At 39.5% G+C, this 17201-nt stretch overlaps 1 protein-coding gene across 1 annotated transcript in view; it reads right to left on the bottom strand.

Annotated features, from left to right (window-relative positions):
• The window catches only part of LOC135246642 (protein bicaudal C homolog 1-like), a 70231-nt gene that overhangs the window by 29371 nt on the left and 23659 nt on the right, over positions 1–17201 (bottom strand). The window contains exon 3 of the mRNA XM_064320000.1: positions 6084–6153. Coding sequence (XP_064176070.1) covers positions 6084–6153 — 70 coding nt within the window. The remainder of the gene's footprint in view (positions 1–6083; positions 6154–17201) is intronic.

Raw genomic sequence — 17201 nt, 5'->3', positions numbered from 1 at the left:
TGGTCAGAAGAACTACATTACAGGCATTTAGCAGACACTTTTACCCGGAGCAACTCCAATGCATTTCCTTTTAGAACATTTGATACATTTTTACAGCTAGAAATTATTTTAAGCGATTCAGATTAAGTACCTTCCCCATGGGCACAATGGCAGCACACCGGCTGGGATTCGATCCCACAACCTTTGAGTTATGCTATAAAGCTATGTGCAGCCTTGCTATACATCTAATTTTAAGACACTACCTTCTCAAAATCCTACTAATACTGCTTTCAGTTAAAGCCATCACATTACTGATTCATACTGTCATCTATATTTCTGACAATTAAGTTCAATTCCGATCCAGAAATTTCAGTGCTAAAACAAATTACACCAGGAGTAGTCGAGCTCTCTGTCCTCATCTCTACCCCTGCAGCACCTGACACACATCTGATGCACAAACTCCAGCATGAAAAGCACTGCATTATGTTATGCTACCTGGCTGAAACTTCAAAACTGAATCATAGAAAAGGTCACACAATGTATACCACCACTGTATGACTCAAATCCCCTGCAAGGCTTTTCCTATGAGTATTATACATACATGACTCAGTCCGAAAGGGATGACCTCAGATTTGACTTGAATTCAAATGTTTTCGCTGCCATGACAATGAAACGACAATGGAAAAAAGAGCAGATGCAAAGTGTGGCATTGTAAAAATGACCAGAATTGCCATGGTGATGGACCTGGTCAGTGAACATAGCAATTTATAAGAGACAGATTCTCTTTGTGTCATGTGACCTTTGTGTCATAACAGCAACAGCACAGACAAAAAGTAAGCAATCATATTGAAAAATAACATGACACTCATTATCCACTATGAAACACAGCTGAATTAGTATTTTTCATCGGTTTCCTTTTTCAGTGTCTATTTTAGGCTTTAAGTTAGTGCATTTGCAATTGATATAAAAATCATTGATAACAGCATAATTTCACAAAAGAGCACGTTGCCTTTCATCTTCTGCCTATTTCCCCATTATCAACATCACAGCGAGCGCACGGTATGAGCTACACTTTTCCAAAACAAAGCCAAATTGAAGCCAATGAAGTGAAATGTGATCAGCCCACTGCGTTCGTGCATGTAGTTCTTAACGAGCAAAGCTGCAGACTGTAGCTTCAGGTGACATCAGTTTCAGTGTGAGTATACTGAAGACATCCTCACGTTTACTAAAAGCACCAAATAAAAAGTATTATATATATTAGGTCACACTGTAAAATTTTGAATTAAGCTTTCAGATCATTAAGATTCTGTCAAAATGGTTTGCATTCATTTGTACATTTTATACTTAACTAAATCTACAACAGAGCTTGCATTTAAATTTCAGCAGAAATAGTGGTGGACCATTGCAACATAAAGTGCCAAATCAAAATTTGTGAATTTTCAGGAAGTTCTATTGATGGCAGACTTAAAATGGCACGCATTTCCTACAGGAGGATGGGATCTTTGACAGTTCAAATACATAATGAGAAAGCCACACACTTGCAATAGGCAACAGGAAATACATTCTGTCAGTGAGGCAGTATTGACATTTTTTCTGCAGGGAGAACTCCATTCTTTTGTATACTGTCAATGTTCATTAAGAGAAAAAAAACATCCAAACATTTTAAATTTCACCCCTGCCAAAACATTTTATTAGCTGTTTTGCGATTTCATGCTGGGAAATCCACGCAATTTATTTCACAGCCAAGAATATCTGCAAGGGATAGCTGGCTTCTAGTAAAGCGATTGATCGGTCTGAACAGCAACCATTAACAAAGCATTACAAAGCATCAGCGCTGCTGCAAACTTCACACGCCATCTTTGAACTTCGACAAAGCCACTGACGAAAAGGACAGCTGTCGTATAATGAACAAAAAAATTCAAACACAACGCTGTTTATGGTTACCTCATCCAGACTAACAAAGATTTATAAGACTTAAATTGCAAATCAGTTTCCTATAACTTTGGGAAAATACAGGTTGGCTCCCTCATTAATGAACACAATAAAATTAATCTTTGACAATACCCCCCAATAGTGTGATTGGATATTTATACATAAATACAATAAACAGAAAACAAAAACATAGAGGTTCTCTTCACTGAGGTTATCTTCATTGTCGAAGACGACAGTATTGACAGAGTGTGCACAGAGCACAATAGCCTCTCTTTAAGGCCGTCTTGGGCCATTTTGCACCCATTCATCTGAATGCCGGTAAATCAATGCATTCGCTGGAGGGAAGCTCTGAAAAGGTTTGTTATTGCTTGCCAGGACAGCTGGAGATCTGTACAGATCCGATGAGATTGGGCTCAAAGTCAAATGAATTAAACAGATACACAGATCGGACAGCAGGAAAAGACAAGAACTCCCACAGCTATGCCGCAACACCTTGGACAGTGCTAGAGAATGGAATGCATTCTGGGAGATTCTGAGCCCCAGACGAGGGCAAATAATTTCACTGGGATCACAATGAACGAATGCATAAAATACAGAACAAGTCAATGTTTACCCTTTTCCATTTATCAAAGAACCGTTCATCCCCTTCTGTACTTACCTATCAGTTTGGAATGCCCAATTTTCTCAGCCTGTGCATCCCACCAGAGCAATGCTGGCTCTTAATTCATGAAAGCACGGACTGACACAGGGTACCCCTCGCTTATTTTCTCTCAACCGTCCATCACCTGAGCTGGGCAGCCATTTTGCATTGGGCCCATGTGGCAGGGAAGTCTCCCGGGATGACACCACGGCCCATAATGCATTGCACAGAGGAGCTCCCGCCCACAGTTTGACCACAGTGCGGGTCACTGAACTGAGGTGCTCCGCTGTAGCCCGCTGTTCTAAACGGGAAATTCAAATTTAGCTTCTTCTTCTTCTAACATTTTGACAAGAAGACCTCTCCTGAGGTATCTGATGCCATGTGAGGCTCCAGGCTAATCTGTCTAAGAGACATTAAAAAGCGGTAGGTGACGGGATATATATTCCGGCTGGCTTGAACTTTCAGACAGCTCACCCAGAATCACCGGCTGCACTGCATCAATGCCCCCCCAATCAAAGAGAAGGAGCGACTCTTATCAGACCGGCACGGTTATCAGTTAATGGCAAGCGTTTAGAAGACTTCTTTGACTGGGGCCCATTAATGGAAAAAAAACTGAAAATTCTCCTGTCACTCAGACAGGGATAAAAATGATTCACTCTGCACTGACGAGAGGGCAGAGCAAAGAATTTCTGATGCAGTCTAACACAAATAACAAGAAAGAGAAATCTCAATCAGCCAGATTTGAGTGAAAGTCATTTGAATTGCTATATTTGGCATTAGCTGATCATTAATATAGAGGACCAACAACACCATTGTTGGTCCTCTCTATGTCAAAACTGGAGTTGCAAATGGAAAGGCAAGGGTTTTAAACCCTCCACACAATCAAATAGAAATATCAAACTAGGGTTCTCCTTTAAATGCAAATTTCCTTAGATATACATTTTCAAAAAAGCCACACCATACAACATATAAGGCCAAGCATGGGAAATTATGGTCTGGATTCAATCAACACTGGTTAATGTCATTTTAAACCAAAAGAAAGTGTCATTTCTTTTATTCATGGTTGGGTAAGTAAAAAAAAAAGACCCCCCAAAAAAACCCAAATGTGTTTTATTGACAGTCAATGTTAAGGAGAAATGTTGATTAAATCCAGTCCTATGATTTTTCAGAGGTACAACCATTTATTAGTGGTAATACCTCTGTGACATACAGTATCTGTCTGAATTAATCAAGCTGGTATGTAAATAAATTCAATTGTAGTCGAAGGTTAATTTAAACTAGGTGGTAACAGCCCTGGAGTCAAGCTGACAAAGGCATCTAGTAACACTGAGCAGAGGTTGTGCAGCCAGCTAGCCAGCCAACCAGGAAATAGAAATTCCCCCCGGTTTACAACAGCTACACAGTATGTAGTAGGGTCCACATGCCACTGAGCAATGCATGTGTTTTCCATCTTTAATTCGCGGAGATGTTTGGTGCATGCGGTCACAAGATAACTGCGACCCGTTACGTAACATTTTTCTCGGTTTAAGTAATGTGGAGGGCTGCCTGCCAATGCACACAATAGCGTGCCGGAATTTAAATAACCTTTGACCTTCACCAATGACAACCTAACACGCGCAGTATTTGTGACGATCATGAACTTGCAAGCTCGGGTCAGGCTAACGTTTGAAGACAAGCTTAACGCCTACCCCTCAGGGTTTCCCTCTAGCAACCATGAAAGTCCATCCCTGGAGTTCAGAACATTTATTTAAAACAGGGCTCCAGAGTTTCAATAAGGAAAATACAATGTTTGAAATGCTAAAAATGATTTTTAGCCACACCAGGAATTCACAGCAAAATATTGGTCAAAACAGTCATAAAGGTGATTTTAATTTGATTTGCAGTCAAGCAGACAAACTTCTTCCTGAGGACTTCAGGGAAGTTAGTAGAATATTTTTAATGCGTATAGGGTTTAGCCTTTTAGTGGGCTGTATTAAAATCCTAGATTATATCACAGAATTGAAAGCCTTTGGCGGCAAATAAACATGCCTTCCATAACAAGATAAATGTATGCCTGCAACATCCCTGACACATATATAAACAAGGGACCAGGGCCTTACACTTCTGATCAAAGTACAAAGCAGCTAAATGAGCATAAAACATGTTTAAAGTTATCTGCTTCAAACGAGCAACCACTTCTTTTGATTTCCCTTCAGAGTTAAAGCAACCAAATTGACCGTGACATTCTCATAATGTCTGTACTAAATTACTGAAAAAAGAACGAATGAATCAGAGAAACAACCGATGCGGACTGAAGTGAAAAGGTAGCAGGCTGTGAAAGTGTGTGGCAAATCTGTATGCAATTCTTCCAAAAATGATCAACATTCTCATGAAAACTTATTAATTTGCAATGCTGTATTGACACGGTAAAGCCAATAACCTTTTTCCACTAAAGGACAATACAGTTTCTCTTCTCTATATCAAATTGTGATTTTATGGTGGAGTGCCATTTAATGAAATATAATATCACTCCCTTCAACATTTACCAAATGTGATTTTTGTATATTTTACATTAAATTAATGCGGAGGAAACACTGGTACAATTGCCTCTTGTTAAATCCTAACCATTTAATTGCAGCAATGTTAAACCTTTTCTCTCTTCATTGGAGATAATCTTCTGGACTTCTAAAACACAGCAGGTAATTGAGTTTTTTAAATTAATGTTATATTAAAGCTCCACGGTCTACAGACCACTTTTTGGATGATATTTATATTCATATTCTTACGCAAGCCAAGTAAACACAGCCCTGCAGACAGCGAAATAAAGTTATAATTGGGCATATGAATTATTTATATGCCTGTGAAATTTTGGAAAGAATGTTTTACATTTACAAAATGCAGAATTAAGTATAGGAACCAGAACTTTCCTTAAAGCACTGTTCACTTTCCTCAAAGTGCTTTACAAAAAATATTAAAATAGCATATTATTGATATATGCATGAATGTGTTTGATGAAAAAATGAAATAAAAAAATAAAAAAATCTGCAAGGTGTTGTCATGTATGACATTAGCACATTCTTCTCAAAAAAAGTCCAAGCCATGTCCAGCCACAAACCACAAACATTTGCGCATTTACAGGACACCGTCGGCAGCTCTACGACACAAAGAAACACAGAAAGCGCTTGGTCGGACGCGATCGATAAATCAGCTTGTGTCGTACGCTCGCTACAGTCGGCTCAACACTTCCCCCACGGGCCGTTTTCAAAACGCACACTAACTTTTCAGGGACGTACTGCTCATATTATGCTTCCCTCTCTGAAAAGGACCCCCAAGCGTTCTGTAAGATCTCATACACTGTAAAGCATGATAAATCACAGAAAATATCCTTAAATTACATTAGACGGAGGTGAGAGCTAGCAGAGCTTCACAGAAAGGTGGGGGGAGGAGGCAGGGGGAACTCCATTGGAGTGAGCACTGGCTCGCATACAGTATGCCGCACACACGTCTGACACAACTCAACCCAGATGAGATAAACAGACGAGGCCTACTGTACCTTTTTTAGATTTGGCGCCTATCTTCAGTTTCGATGGCCACGCGATCTGTGTTTTGGTCTCATCCATGACCTGAAAGAAAGATGGAAAAAACAGCCGTTGCTTTCAGATGCAGGAAGAAGAAAACAAAAACATGTCCGGATCGACATTTTGGGGACACACAATCCTGGATCACCACTGTTGTGAGAGAGAAAGACTCAGGACGTAGTGTGGCTGAAATGTGTGCAAAATCATAAATCCTACTCTGTTGAGGAATTTAAGTGCACCCACTGTCCCACACACGCCAAAAAAGGAGACATTGCAATTCAGTTGATAGTAAACATTCCCTTTGCTAAGTTTCAGCCATTGATAAAAAAGAGTAAATGCTGATGATATAATTAAAGAACTCAAATAATTAGTCACCCCACTGTTTTCATCAGCAGATTCCCATGGAGAAAATAATTATACTGTCAGAAATAAAAAATAATGTTTCCACCATTGTTTATGCTTGCCAGTTGTTCAGACTGAAGTGTACTTACTACATCTAGAAATGCTAATATGGATCTAATTTTTAATGGGAAAATTGAACAACAGTTCAGACACAATTTCAATCTAGTTAGGTTTTTAATGGAAAAAGTCATGTAGCACTATGATATTGAGCAAACAATGAAAAAAATACATTTGCTTAATTTATTATTTAAGTACTGTTAACGAAATACAACACACAAAGTGCTTTGGCTTAATATTTAATATGTGTATGGAACTGAGGAATACATATAGTACTTGTACTGTAGAGGAGTTCTGCAAGAAAAACAAGAATAAGTAAAGCCAAACAAAATGTAAGATACAGATGATCTGCAGGAAAATAATTGATTTCATCCACTAAGATGCACATACACACATGCATGCCTGCGCATACACACACACACAAATCTGAAGCCTAAATTAAGATCTGAATCAGGACACAGCACAACTGAATCACCAGTGTCCTGTTTCAGATCTTAATTTATACATAATTATACGTGACTTCTACAACTATGAAGCCGTGAAACCAGGCAAGCAAAATCTGTGACCCCAAGCAGCAACAGGCATTACTTTGGGATATAATCAAGGCAAAATCAATGCAGACTCTGTTTAAACATGTTTGCCGCAGCTGCCTGCAATACTTTCTTCGCATTTAACAAAATTCCTTCACTTTTGTGCACATGCACCTTCCAGAGTCTTCAAGGTCCCCCTGTGCCATGTTGACTTTGGAAGGTACACCTGGTATAGTAATAAGTCCCTTTCAGGGGGAATTTTCATAAAGGCCTCCTTCTCCAAGGGACAGGATGCATGCCTCACAATCGAACCCAACGTGCTTAGTGTCCCATTACAGCTCCCTTTCAATCACCCCTTCTCCGTCAGCGTCCGGAATTATTAACCAGTCAGGCTCAGGAAAACCAAGTCCGTCAAAATTCATGGTCGGGGAGGCTACTCTGCACCGAATTAAATGCACCACAGCATCAGGCGCACATTAGCCGACCCGCTTATGGGTTTGCACCGAAAGGCAAACACTTCCCCGTGTCTGGAATGTTAAATTATTCAAAGGTCCCATTACCATCTAGGAAACATATGAGAAACGTCAAAGGTAATGAGTCCTGAAAAGTCTGATGAAGCTACTGAACATAAAGAGGAGCATGTGGTGGGGGTGGTGGTGTGGGGGGGGGGGGGGGGGTGTACGCAGTTGAGAATGTGCTACTCCGGGCCCCAGGAATAACAGCATGTTACACTTTAATGCTACATGTACTCTCGACAAAGTCGTGGAGCCGTCTCAACTTACGCTACTTCCTGTTCGCAGACAGGGGGATCAGGCAGGCCCAGCCCAGAGAAGCAAACACTCGCCATCTGGTTCGTTTTAGAGGTTCACTGCCTGGTCGTGTATAAAGGCTGCTATGTCAGAACGTCCCTCCCCATTTCCTTATTTGTATTAACGTCCTGTGGCAGTGGTTGCTTTGCTATCACGCACGCTGGAGGACGTAAATCTAGTCGGCCAGCATGCGGTCGGGGGGGCTCGACTCAACGTCGAGTATTTCAGTCACATGTGGTACCTTTCCTTCAGAGAGGTACTCCACTTAAGAGTAGAAATCCAGCTGTATAAATGGGCTACAGTCTGCCTGACATGTAAACAGTTTGAACGCATCTCATTCAATCTGCCAGCATAATGTACAGCATTAGAAATGCATCATTTAGACATGCATAATGTGGTCACAATAGATCACAATTAAGAAACAAATAACAATAATAATATATATAAAATATATATTGACTATATTTTAAGCTCTAAAGAAAGGAAAGAATCCACAAATGATAACAGCTAATAAATATTTACAACTGAATAAAATCTGTTCATAATAATGTCATGTAATTACATAAACAAGCAAAAATACAAATGCAATTATACAAAAGGGCAGAAAAAATAATTTTAAAATATTATGAAAATGATATTTTTAGTAATTATTGAAAAAATAATATATGCTTTTCTGAGATGTAGGAAAAACAGGCTGGGGGTTTAGGTTAACAGATGGAGCAGGGATTGAATGCTTAGTTTAGTTATTAGCTTTAGTAGTTCAACAATTTCTCCAAATACAGGCAGTGGAAAGAATCTTATTTATTAAGTAGAGCAGATTGCAGCTGTAATCTTCATTCAAACTGCAAGCTTTCCAAATAGGGCTTTCTTCCAATAACATCATATTGCAGATGACTCAAAATATCAAGGCAGTCATCTGGGGGGTGTTTACAAATGAGACATCCCTTAAAATCTGTACTGTGATCTTGTGATTACTGGGAGAACAATCTTCTTCACTGTATCTTAAGTAATAACGTAAAATAATGAAAAGAAAACATTTGGGTATCTGATCTTCAAACTAGAAGCCAAAATGACATCAACAATTAAAAGTGGACTGCCAATCAATCATGTATCACAGTCATACTGTATATGTAATGTTACTAAATGCATTTTGCGTACTTTATAAAGTGTAGTTGCTTATATAACTGTACAAGTGGTAAAACAGGGTGATTTCAAGTGAGGGTATTAACATTTTGAACACCACTACAACTGCTTCCATCCATTAGGATAAACATTTTGGATGTTTAGTTTAAAAACCCTCAGTCAGGCATATTGTTGTAAGCAGGGGGTACACAACATGGCCTACATAACTGTTTCTACATTTCAGGCAAACTTCTGATCTTAATGACTTAATTAGCGCAATCATATTCAAAGCAATATTTATGATCATTACCCTGCAAACATTATACTCTGGCTTGAAGTAAGAGCAAACCAGCATTAGTCTATACAAACCTGCATTAGCCTATGCAATGGTTTTCTAAAAGTTAAGCCATACTAATTGGTAGGAACAAAAGCCAGCATACCTATTGGGCCTTCAGGAAGAAAGTTGTTCAGTTCCCCTGCATACACCAGGCACCACATAATTTACTTTTACATTATGAATGACAGGCTCTTTAACTAATATTAAGGCAAATATTGAACAAACAGATTTACACTGATTTGCCTTTTCATTTTCAGAAGCTTGATGACCTACGATGAACTTCATGAACTGTACCCAGCTTTTTCAATAAAGAAATTTTGTCCTGGTTTCAAGTGCTGGGAATGATTTTTCATAAATTTGGACGTGTCTATGAGGTTAAGCAAACCTCAAATTCCCATGCACATTGTGTAAACTCACACACTACCACTGATCAACCTGAGCAAATGTATTCTGCAGCAGCAGTGTGTTCAAACCATGTGAAAACTTTGGCATGCCTCCTTTTATAAAAAGCTACAAGCTGTACAATGACATTTTCCAGAACTGAAATTCAGCACTTTATTGGGACCATTTTGCGTGCAGTTTTAAAGGAATTCATTACTCCCAAAAGTGCAAGTCTCGTGAGCGAATAGAGGTTGCTGTTTTTTGTCTGTGCCTCAATTTCTGACAAAAACAAATGTTTTAATCTGTAAAAAATGCACGAAAGGGGCCCTTTTCTATGCAGTACATCTAAATCACTCGGTTATTCGTGCACAGCTGCTACAGAAACGGCGTCCAGTTAAAACAATTGAACTTGAAACGCTTAGCCTACAAAATCCCAAACTACACAGTTCCTTTCTGGAAATGGGGGATTACGGACAATTCTGCCCAATTCTGAGATTTGGGCTGGTCTATAAACGCAGCTCTGAAAACCACAATAATCAAGAGCTAGTTTCTCCAGCTGCAGGAGTTAATGGTCTTTCTCTGCACGCGTACCTGATGCTAGCGGGCTAGCGGCAGAGGTAACATCTGCACGGCCCGCTGCTTTCTGCTGTCTCTTTAACCAGCAAGAGCCGATGCTGCCTCAGCAAACCGTCCTCTATTCCCAAATGCTCAACGGTCGGCAGCTCGCTTTCTCGGAAGATGAACATTTTTTGGAGGGCGGCCACAGACCTTTAAGCTAAACATTGTGGGGGTTGCAGCCAGTCACAAATTTAAATGACGTGATCGGCTCTAACACAACTGAATATTCCCCTGATTTTAAAGTTCATCTCCGATTAGATCGGTGAAAAACCCCACTCTTGGTTTTACAACTTCACTTGATGATGACTTTGGCCAGTCTCCCGCTTCTTTGTGTCACACCCCCCCCTCCCCCCCCCACTCTTTATGAGAGTCCGTCTCTTCTGTAGCTGATGCTATTTTTGGCAGCACTACACCCATGTGAACGGCTTAAAAAAAGACCACACACATCTTTATGGAAACAGTAGTCTTTTTTTTCTTTTATCTGAAAACAATTATCAAAAGGCTACAATAGTTACACACAATGGGCCACATATTAGGTTATTCTGTCCTGAACACACTGCTGATTCTCATCACTTGAACTACAAACACTTTTACAGATTTATAATTGTTTTTGGTCCCGTGAATGGCCTGAATAATAGACCTACACAGTGATTGCCATTATTAGTTCACATGAGTACATTTTCTGAATGTCCCATCTCACCGAATTCTCATTGAAGCATGACTGCCTGTCAAAATGATGTGTTAGCTCAATTGGGAATTACTGCAATTAGCTGGACTTCACCATTAACCTAAAGGAACACAACAGAACCCAGTATTATCCGAGAACAGCCTTTTCTTCCAGGCTTACTTGAGCTCCATCTTCACTGCCTGTTCTAGTCTGCTCTTCTTCAAGTCTGTATGTCTATGCTAACTGGAAAATTGACATTCTGCCACTTTCAAGACCCCATTGAATTTCAAATTTCTATTTGTAGCAAAAAGTCTTGAGAGGTGATGCATTCATGACTACAGGGTCATCTATGTGGGCACGCAGCCCTGATACAAGCATACATTTTCATATTTATTCATGAAAAAGCCAAAATATCCAGTTAGCCTTAAACCACAAAGAAGCAGGTGATAAAGGTATTTCTAAAATGCCACAGTAGGGGGGACCTCGTGGTGCAGTCCATAGGGCGGCCTGATTTTCACACCATATACATACGCCCCCAAGTGCTCACTGCTTTTGTAATAATACAAACAAATCTTTTTTTTATTATGAAAATAAAAGCCATAGTAAACTATTTTTATGAATGTGAAAATACTCTTGCAGTTTAAAGTAATGTTTAGTTATATCTTCTATTAGCTCTTCCTATAACTCAACATTAAAACATACTATAAAAAACTATTGAATTGCAGTGAACTCAGTTTGGTGCCAATACTTTAATAGCAGCAGTACATTTAGTAACCTTGTGTAGAATTACTTATCCTGGCACCTCTGAGCTCTTCCTTCAGTAATCATATTCATCAAAAAGGTATTTCCAACAGACCTGGGTCAAATACATATTTGTTTTGGAGTCAAATACTTTTCTACGCATTACCGATCTTGTCTGGTGTATTGAAACCAATGAAATACTCTCAAAAGGTGCAAACCCTGCCTTCTGGTCATCTTAGCAGGCTCAATTACACCAGAGCAACAGAGCACAGAAAAGTATCTGAATCCAAAAGAAATACGTATTTGACCCAGGTCTGAATTCCAATGGATGTTACACCATTATCAATGTTTTATTGAGGACCTACAACTGCACCCTTATGTGGTCACAAAAATAATGATTTGAGATATTATATTGTTGTAAATATCAGCAGTGGTGCTGCTGGCCTAGTCATTTTAGGGGAAACACTGATCCTTCAAGAATCCTAGCATTTGCCGGTCTTCAGTGTCGACCACACCATAGATCTTCTAAGGAATTCCCCTTTCTTTTCCAGAAAGTAACATATCCCATGAAAACTTTCCATATAATAACAAGAGCTACCACTGTGTGGTTTCTAGCTCTTTCCAAGAGTTTGGTGAGACTTGGTATCTTTCTCTTCCACAGTGTTAAACTTCTGTCAAGAGAGAAGTAAAATGAGGTGGGAGAGATTTTTTTTTGCTTGCTTATTGGCGAAATGTATCCCTTTCCTGGCCTATAAAAAATGTGATGCAGTGCCCCTACTGAACTACAGTTCCCAGAATGCAAATACACAACAGAAAATCAGGTAAAGCAAGCAGCACAATATTAAAAAACAATATTTAAAAATGGGACAGCAAAAAAGAGCAGAAATGAATAACCAGCTCTGTGTACATAGTGTCTAGGTCAGCAGTGACATAGCTAGACCACATTATACACCAACACAGGAATAACAATTAAATGCCCTGATCTTTGAACGCCATTAACTGCAAATTGATATATATATATATATATATATATATATATATATATATATATATGTGTGTGTGTATAGTAAGGGATGTAAGAAAAAAAAAAATATATATATAAAAAATAAAAAAAAAGATAATGCACTTAAAAAGGCCTCATAACAAGATAACAACAAAATCCTGGTCCAAATGCATTTTAGATTCACATTTACATTACAGCGACTTACACGATTTACAAAGCATTTATATTGCATCCATTTTTACAGCAGGATATATACTGAAGCAATGCAAGTACCTGTATTTAAGCACCTGTGACCTTAAAGTTACAAGACCAGGTCCTTACCCATTATAGTGCACTAGTTTTCTACAGCTACATTACCAAATTAATATTAAAGAATTATTTAATGAATATTAAAGAATTAACATTCATGCAGAAGCTGTATTCATGCCTGCTTCCTGCCCTGCCAAAACCACCAAGGCTTCAACTGCTGATCCAGCAGGGGGCTGCTGAGCTTGCAGCATCAAGAGACAGGCGACGCATTTGTTCAGATGGTATTTTACCCATTGCCAACACACTGACTCGCAAGGCTTATATTATATACACACACATTGGTGCTGCACCCTTTGGACATACAGCATTATGACATAGACACAGAGGGCGGAGCTATCCTAAGCAGACCGAAGAATACAAAAGAGCCTCTCAGTTTCTGATACCACCTCTATTTCCAGCCCAAGTGGTTTGGGAGGAAATGGCTCCAACCAAATCCACACAGGAAGCTGGGTCAAAATAATATGTTTTTTTTCTGCCTTTATCTTTGTTCCTAAAAAATGAAAATGAGTTCTTTTTTAAATGACTCACCTCTTGTACAAAGTCACGGACACCAGAAGAACCTCAAAAAGAATCAGTTGAGTCAACAATGCCTGAATGGAAAGAGCAGCTAAAACAAAAACAAAAAAAAGAGAACTTCACAGTAAAGCAGCCCAGGGGCATTGTGGGTACTGAACAGCCTTAAATCGCTCTGGATTATGAACAAGAGGTAACATATCCCTTCCTAATCCATTAAAGTAAAAAGGAGATAGGACACAATTCTGAGCCACATTTGGGATCCAAGTGAATGAAACCACAAGCTAGAATTGAATAGCCCTGGCACACACAGTACCTTCAATCACTTCTAGTAGTCTACAGGCGGAATCGATTTGCAGTTTGTAACCAAACTCAACATCACCAAACGGCTGTGATGTGTTCAGTGCTCATATTTTTCATGCAGTGTCAACTAGAGTATGAACAAGCAACTAGACATTTACATTTGGGGAGGAGGGCAAAAACAATGCAAAGACAACTTGATACGATTCCTAGAAGAAAAAAACTTAAGGTGCACAAATTTATATTAGTATTAAACAACTCAAAAGGTATAAATAACCTATTATTCTCTTGCAATCTGTCACTATTTGGTCAAGCCTCTCTGCAGCCAGCTGCCCTTCACTACAGCCCACGCCATATCCTTAGCCTTTATTATCAACAACACAGCTCTGAGGAGTTTGAGTTAATCACATTTAATTCCACAGATCATCTGGCAGGAATTCACATCCATTAATTTTAATGCCGTTACGTGCCCTTTCGATTAAAAACCCCTCAAATAAACGTAAAGTGATCTTAAGGTGCTTTCCATTTCTCTTTTCCAAACGACAAGGCGCCGTATTGTGCTCCAAAATTAAAGGAGCAGAATGCACTGGCTTCAACTCGCAGTACATCAGTGATCATATTTCTCCTTGGCATTGTTTACAGCACGATTGGGCCAGGGGACGGGGGAGAGACAGGAGTGGCCTAACGCTAGAAGTATTCGCTGGGGCTTTCGGTTCGAAATTCTGGGACAGCAAGGAGGGGAAACACTGCACACGTCCGAGCACGGTAAAGGCACGGGAACGTACCGCTACTGTCAAAATAGGATTCCCACGGGGAGCGCCTGAGGGAAACAACCCCTCCTCTTGTGTTGGAGACAGCAGCGTACGAGTGCACGGGTCAAGAAATGACGCATCGACGCAGAGCTGTTCATTACGGCCCTCGACAGACGATAAACAGACAGTGAGTAAGAGAGGGAGAGAGAGAGAGAGGGGGTACTGAAGTCATCTGAAGCACTGCCAAGCATACGTTATCGAGGAGAAAAGCAGCCTTCCCATACCATCCTCCGCTCCGGTGACTAGGATGACACTTTTAATCAGAGAAGCTCAAACGCATGTCTGCAACGTTCACGAAACATGCACTTTTAGTCAGAGAAGCTCAAACGCACGTCTGCAACGCTTACGAAACATGCTATCTATCATTGTTCTTCCCATGAGTCAGTGAGACCTCGGCGCTCCGCGCTGCGTCCAGTACGTGGGCGGGTAAACGAGGGAGTGGGTGGAGGAAATGATCCAAATATGTTTCCACGAATGCCGACTTCAAGCTTCTTCACAGAAATATATATTTTTTTAAATCCATCCCCGCAAACTGACTCGGGAGCAGTAATCTGAAGAGAAAGCGGAATGAACCTTGTCAGCTTGGCATTTCCATTTTCCAAACATCACAACAGGAGTGTCCGCCCTCCTTCTCAGCTTCTGCTAACGTTTCTGCCAGTATAACACTTATACATAGTTTGCTGCTTATAAGTCTCGAAGATGGAAATTTACCAATTTCATTTATGCTAAACACAGGCAGAGATGATAGGAAAGCGTTATACAACAGTGTATCACGTTAGCTGGCAATCAAACCTCTATCTAAATCAACAGGGAATTAATGAAGAAGGGCAGGAACACCCTACTTATTTTAACACCCATTTAATGTTTTCCATTTCTATTAATCTACCTTACAACCATGGTAGACAGGCAGAATGAGGTAAACATGGATTTTTCCACACCAGTTACAACCTCAAAATCAGTATGTATATATGAAATATTTTAGCACAACAAACATTATTTATGAGCAACATTTCAGTCCACAAAACACAAGAAGGCCTAATTTCCTACTGTTAACCCTTCTGTGAAAACAATCGATAATAACTTCTAAATTTCTTAAAATTGCATGATGAATACTTCAAGGAAAAGGGAATATATAAATAATTACACACTTGTGAGTTACATGTGTAATTATCCCATTAATAAAAGAAAAAGATTGTATCTAAACAATGACACAAAAGGATTTGAAAAAAATATGGCATGCATTAAACCTAGCTGAAAATCATTTACAAAACGCCTGGCATGGGGGGCAAAAATCTAATGAATTCAACATAAGAGCTGAGGAATTTTATTAAAATTTTTTCAAAAGAGCATAAACATTCTGTACAGCATGACTTAATGAAATATCTGCATTCCTCAAAGTATTTTAGTCTTACTGACCAAAAATTACTTCAGCTTTAATGTTGAAACATGGAGTTGTTTCCCCGAACCCTGTCTTACTGTAAACAGTCTTCAAAGCGGGTTTACTTCCTAATACCCATTGAACTTGTTTAATTAAAAACAATATTTTCAAGTTCTGATAAGATATACATGCCAAGCCAGCCTGTTAAGCAGTATTGCCCTTTTTTAATTAAGGACAACATTAATAAGAAATCCACCTGTCTTAACAGTAGATCTGCAATGAAAGGGGAGAAAAACAACTTTAACATACTGGAAGTTAAAATGGCCTTAACCAATACACAAAATTACATATTTCGGGAAATACAAGCTTCCCAGGCCAAGCACCAAAGCACTTTCATATATCATTCTGTAGTGTATATACCACTGACAATTCTATTTGAGACTAGGACCTATTTTTGGTTATGATCTGTTTTATGATTGATGAGTTAATTGTGTGTCAGTTTTATGAGCTTTATTCATCTATTCTTTCAAAATGGCCAGCTGGAGCAGTTCCTCATAAAATAACAAAGCAATGGACAATAAACCTTTATCTGGACTTGTGCTGTGAACTTCAGTAAGTATGTTCATGAATGATATAATTCCTCACTATTGTAAAGTAATATCCCCACTGTCTCTCTGGCCAACAATCCCAGTCATGTTTCAGCTCATTTCAATGGCAAGTTTTCCTGAAGTCTTTCGTTGCATTATCATCGCAACAGTCTGGGCCCCTCTAAGCGCTCTGGGTTTCGGAGGGAAAGAGTGAGTGTCATCGAAACACACATGGCGACTCATCGAACACAACCCATCCCCCTAGTAGGCACTGCTAGGCACTCATCCCCCGAGTAGGCACTGCAACGTCATCCAAAGTCCTTATAACTACTGTTTTATCTGACTGAGAACAGATTCACATTTCTGTCCAAGTTGCGATATTGGTTGTTTGTGCCCACAGCAGTGCTAGGAATTATGTCTACATTCACCCCATGGCAACTGTTGATGAAGGCACTCTCAACACACCGGTTTCACTCTCAACACTCCTGTTTCTGCTGTACTCATTAATGGCTGCTGTAAAGAAAAAA

Source organism: Anguilla rostrata, chromosome 2 (assembly GCF_018555375.3).
Source record: "Anguilla rostrata isolate EN2019 chromosome 2, ASM1855537v3, whole genome shotgun sequence".
Lineage (NCBI taxonomy): Eukaryota > Metazoa > Chordata > Actinopteri > Anguilliformes > Anguillidae > Anguilla > Anguilla rostrata.
This window is presented reverse-complemented; position numbering and strand designations above follow the sequence as displayed.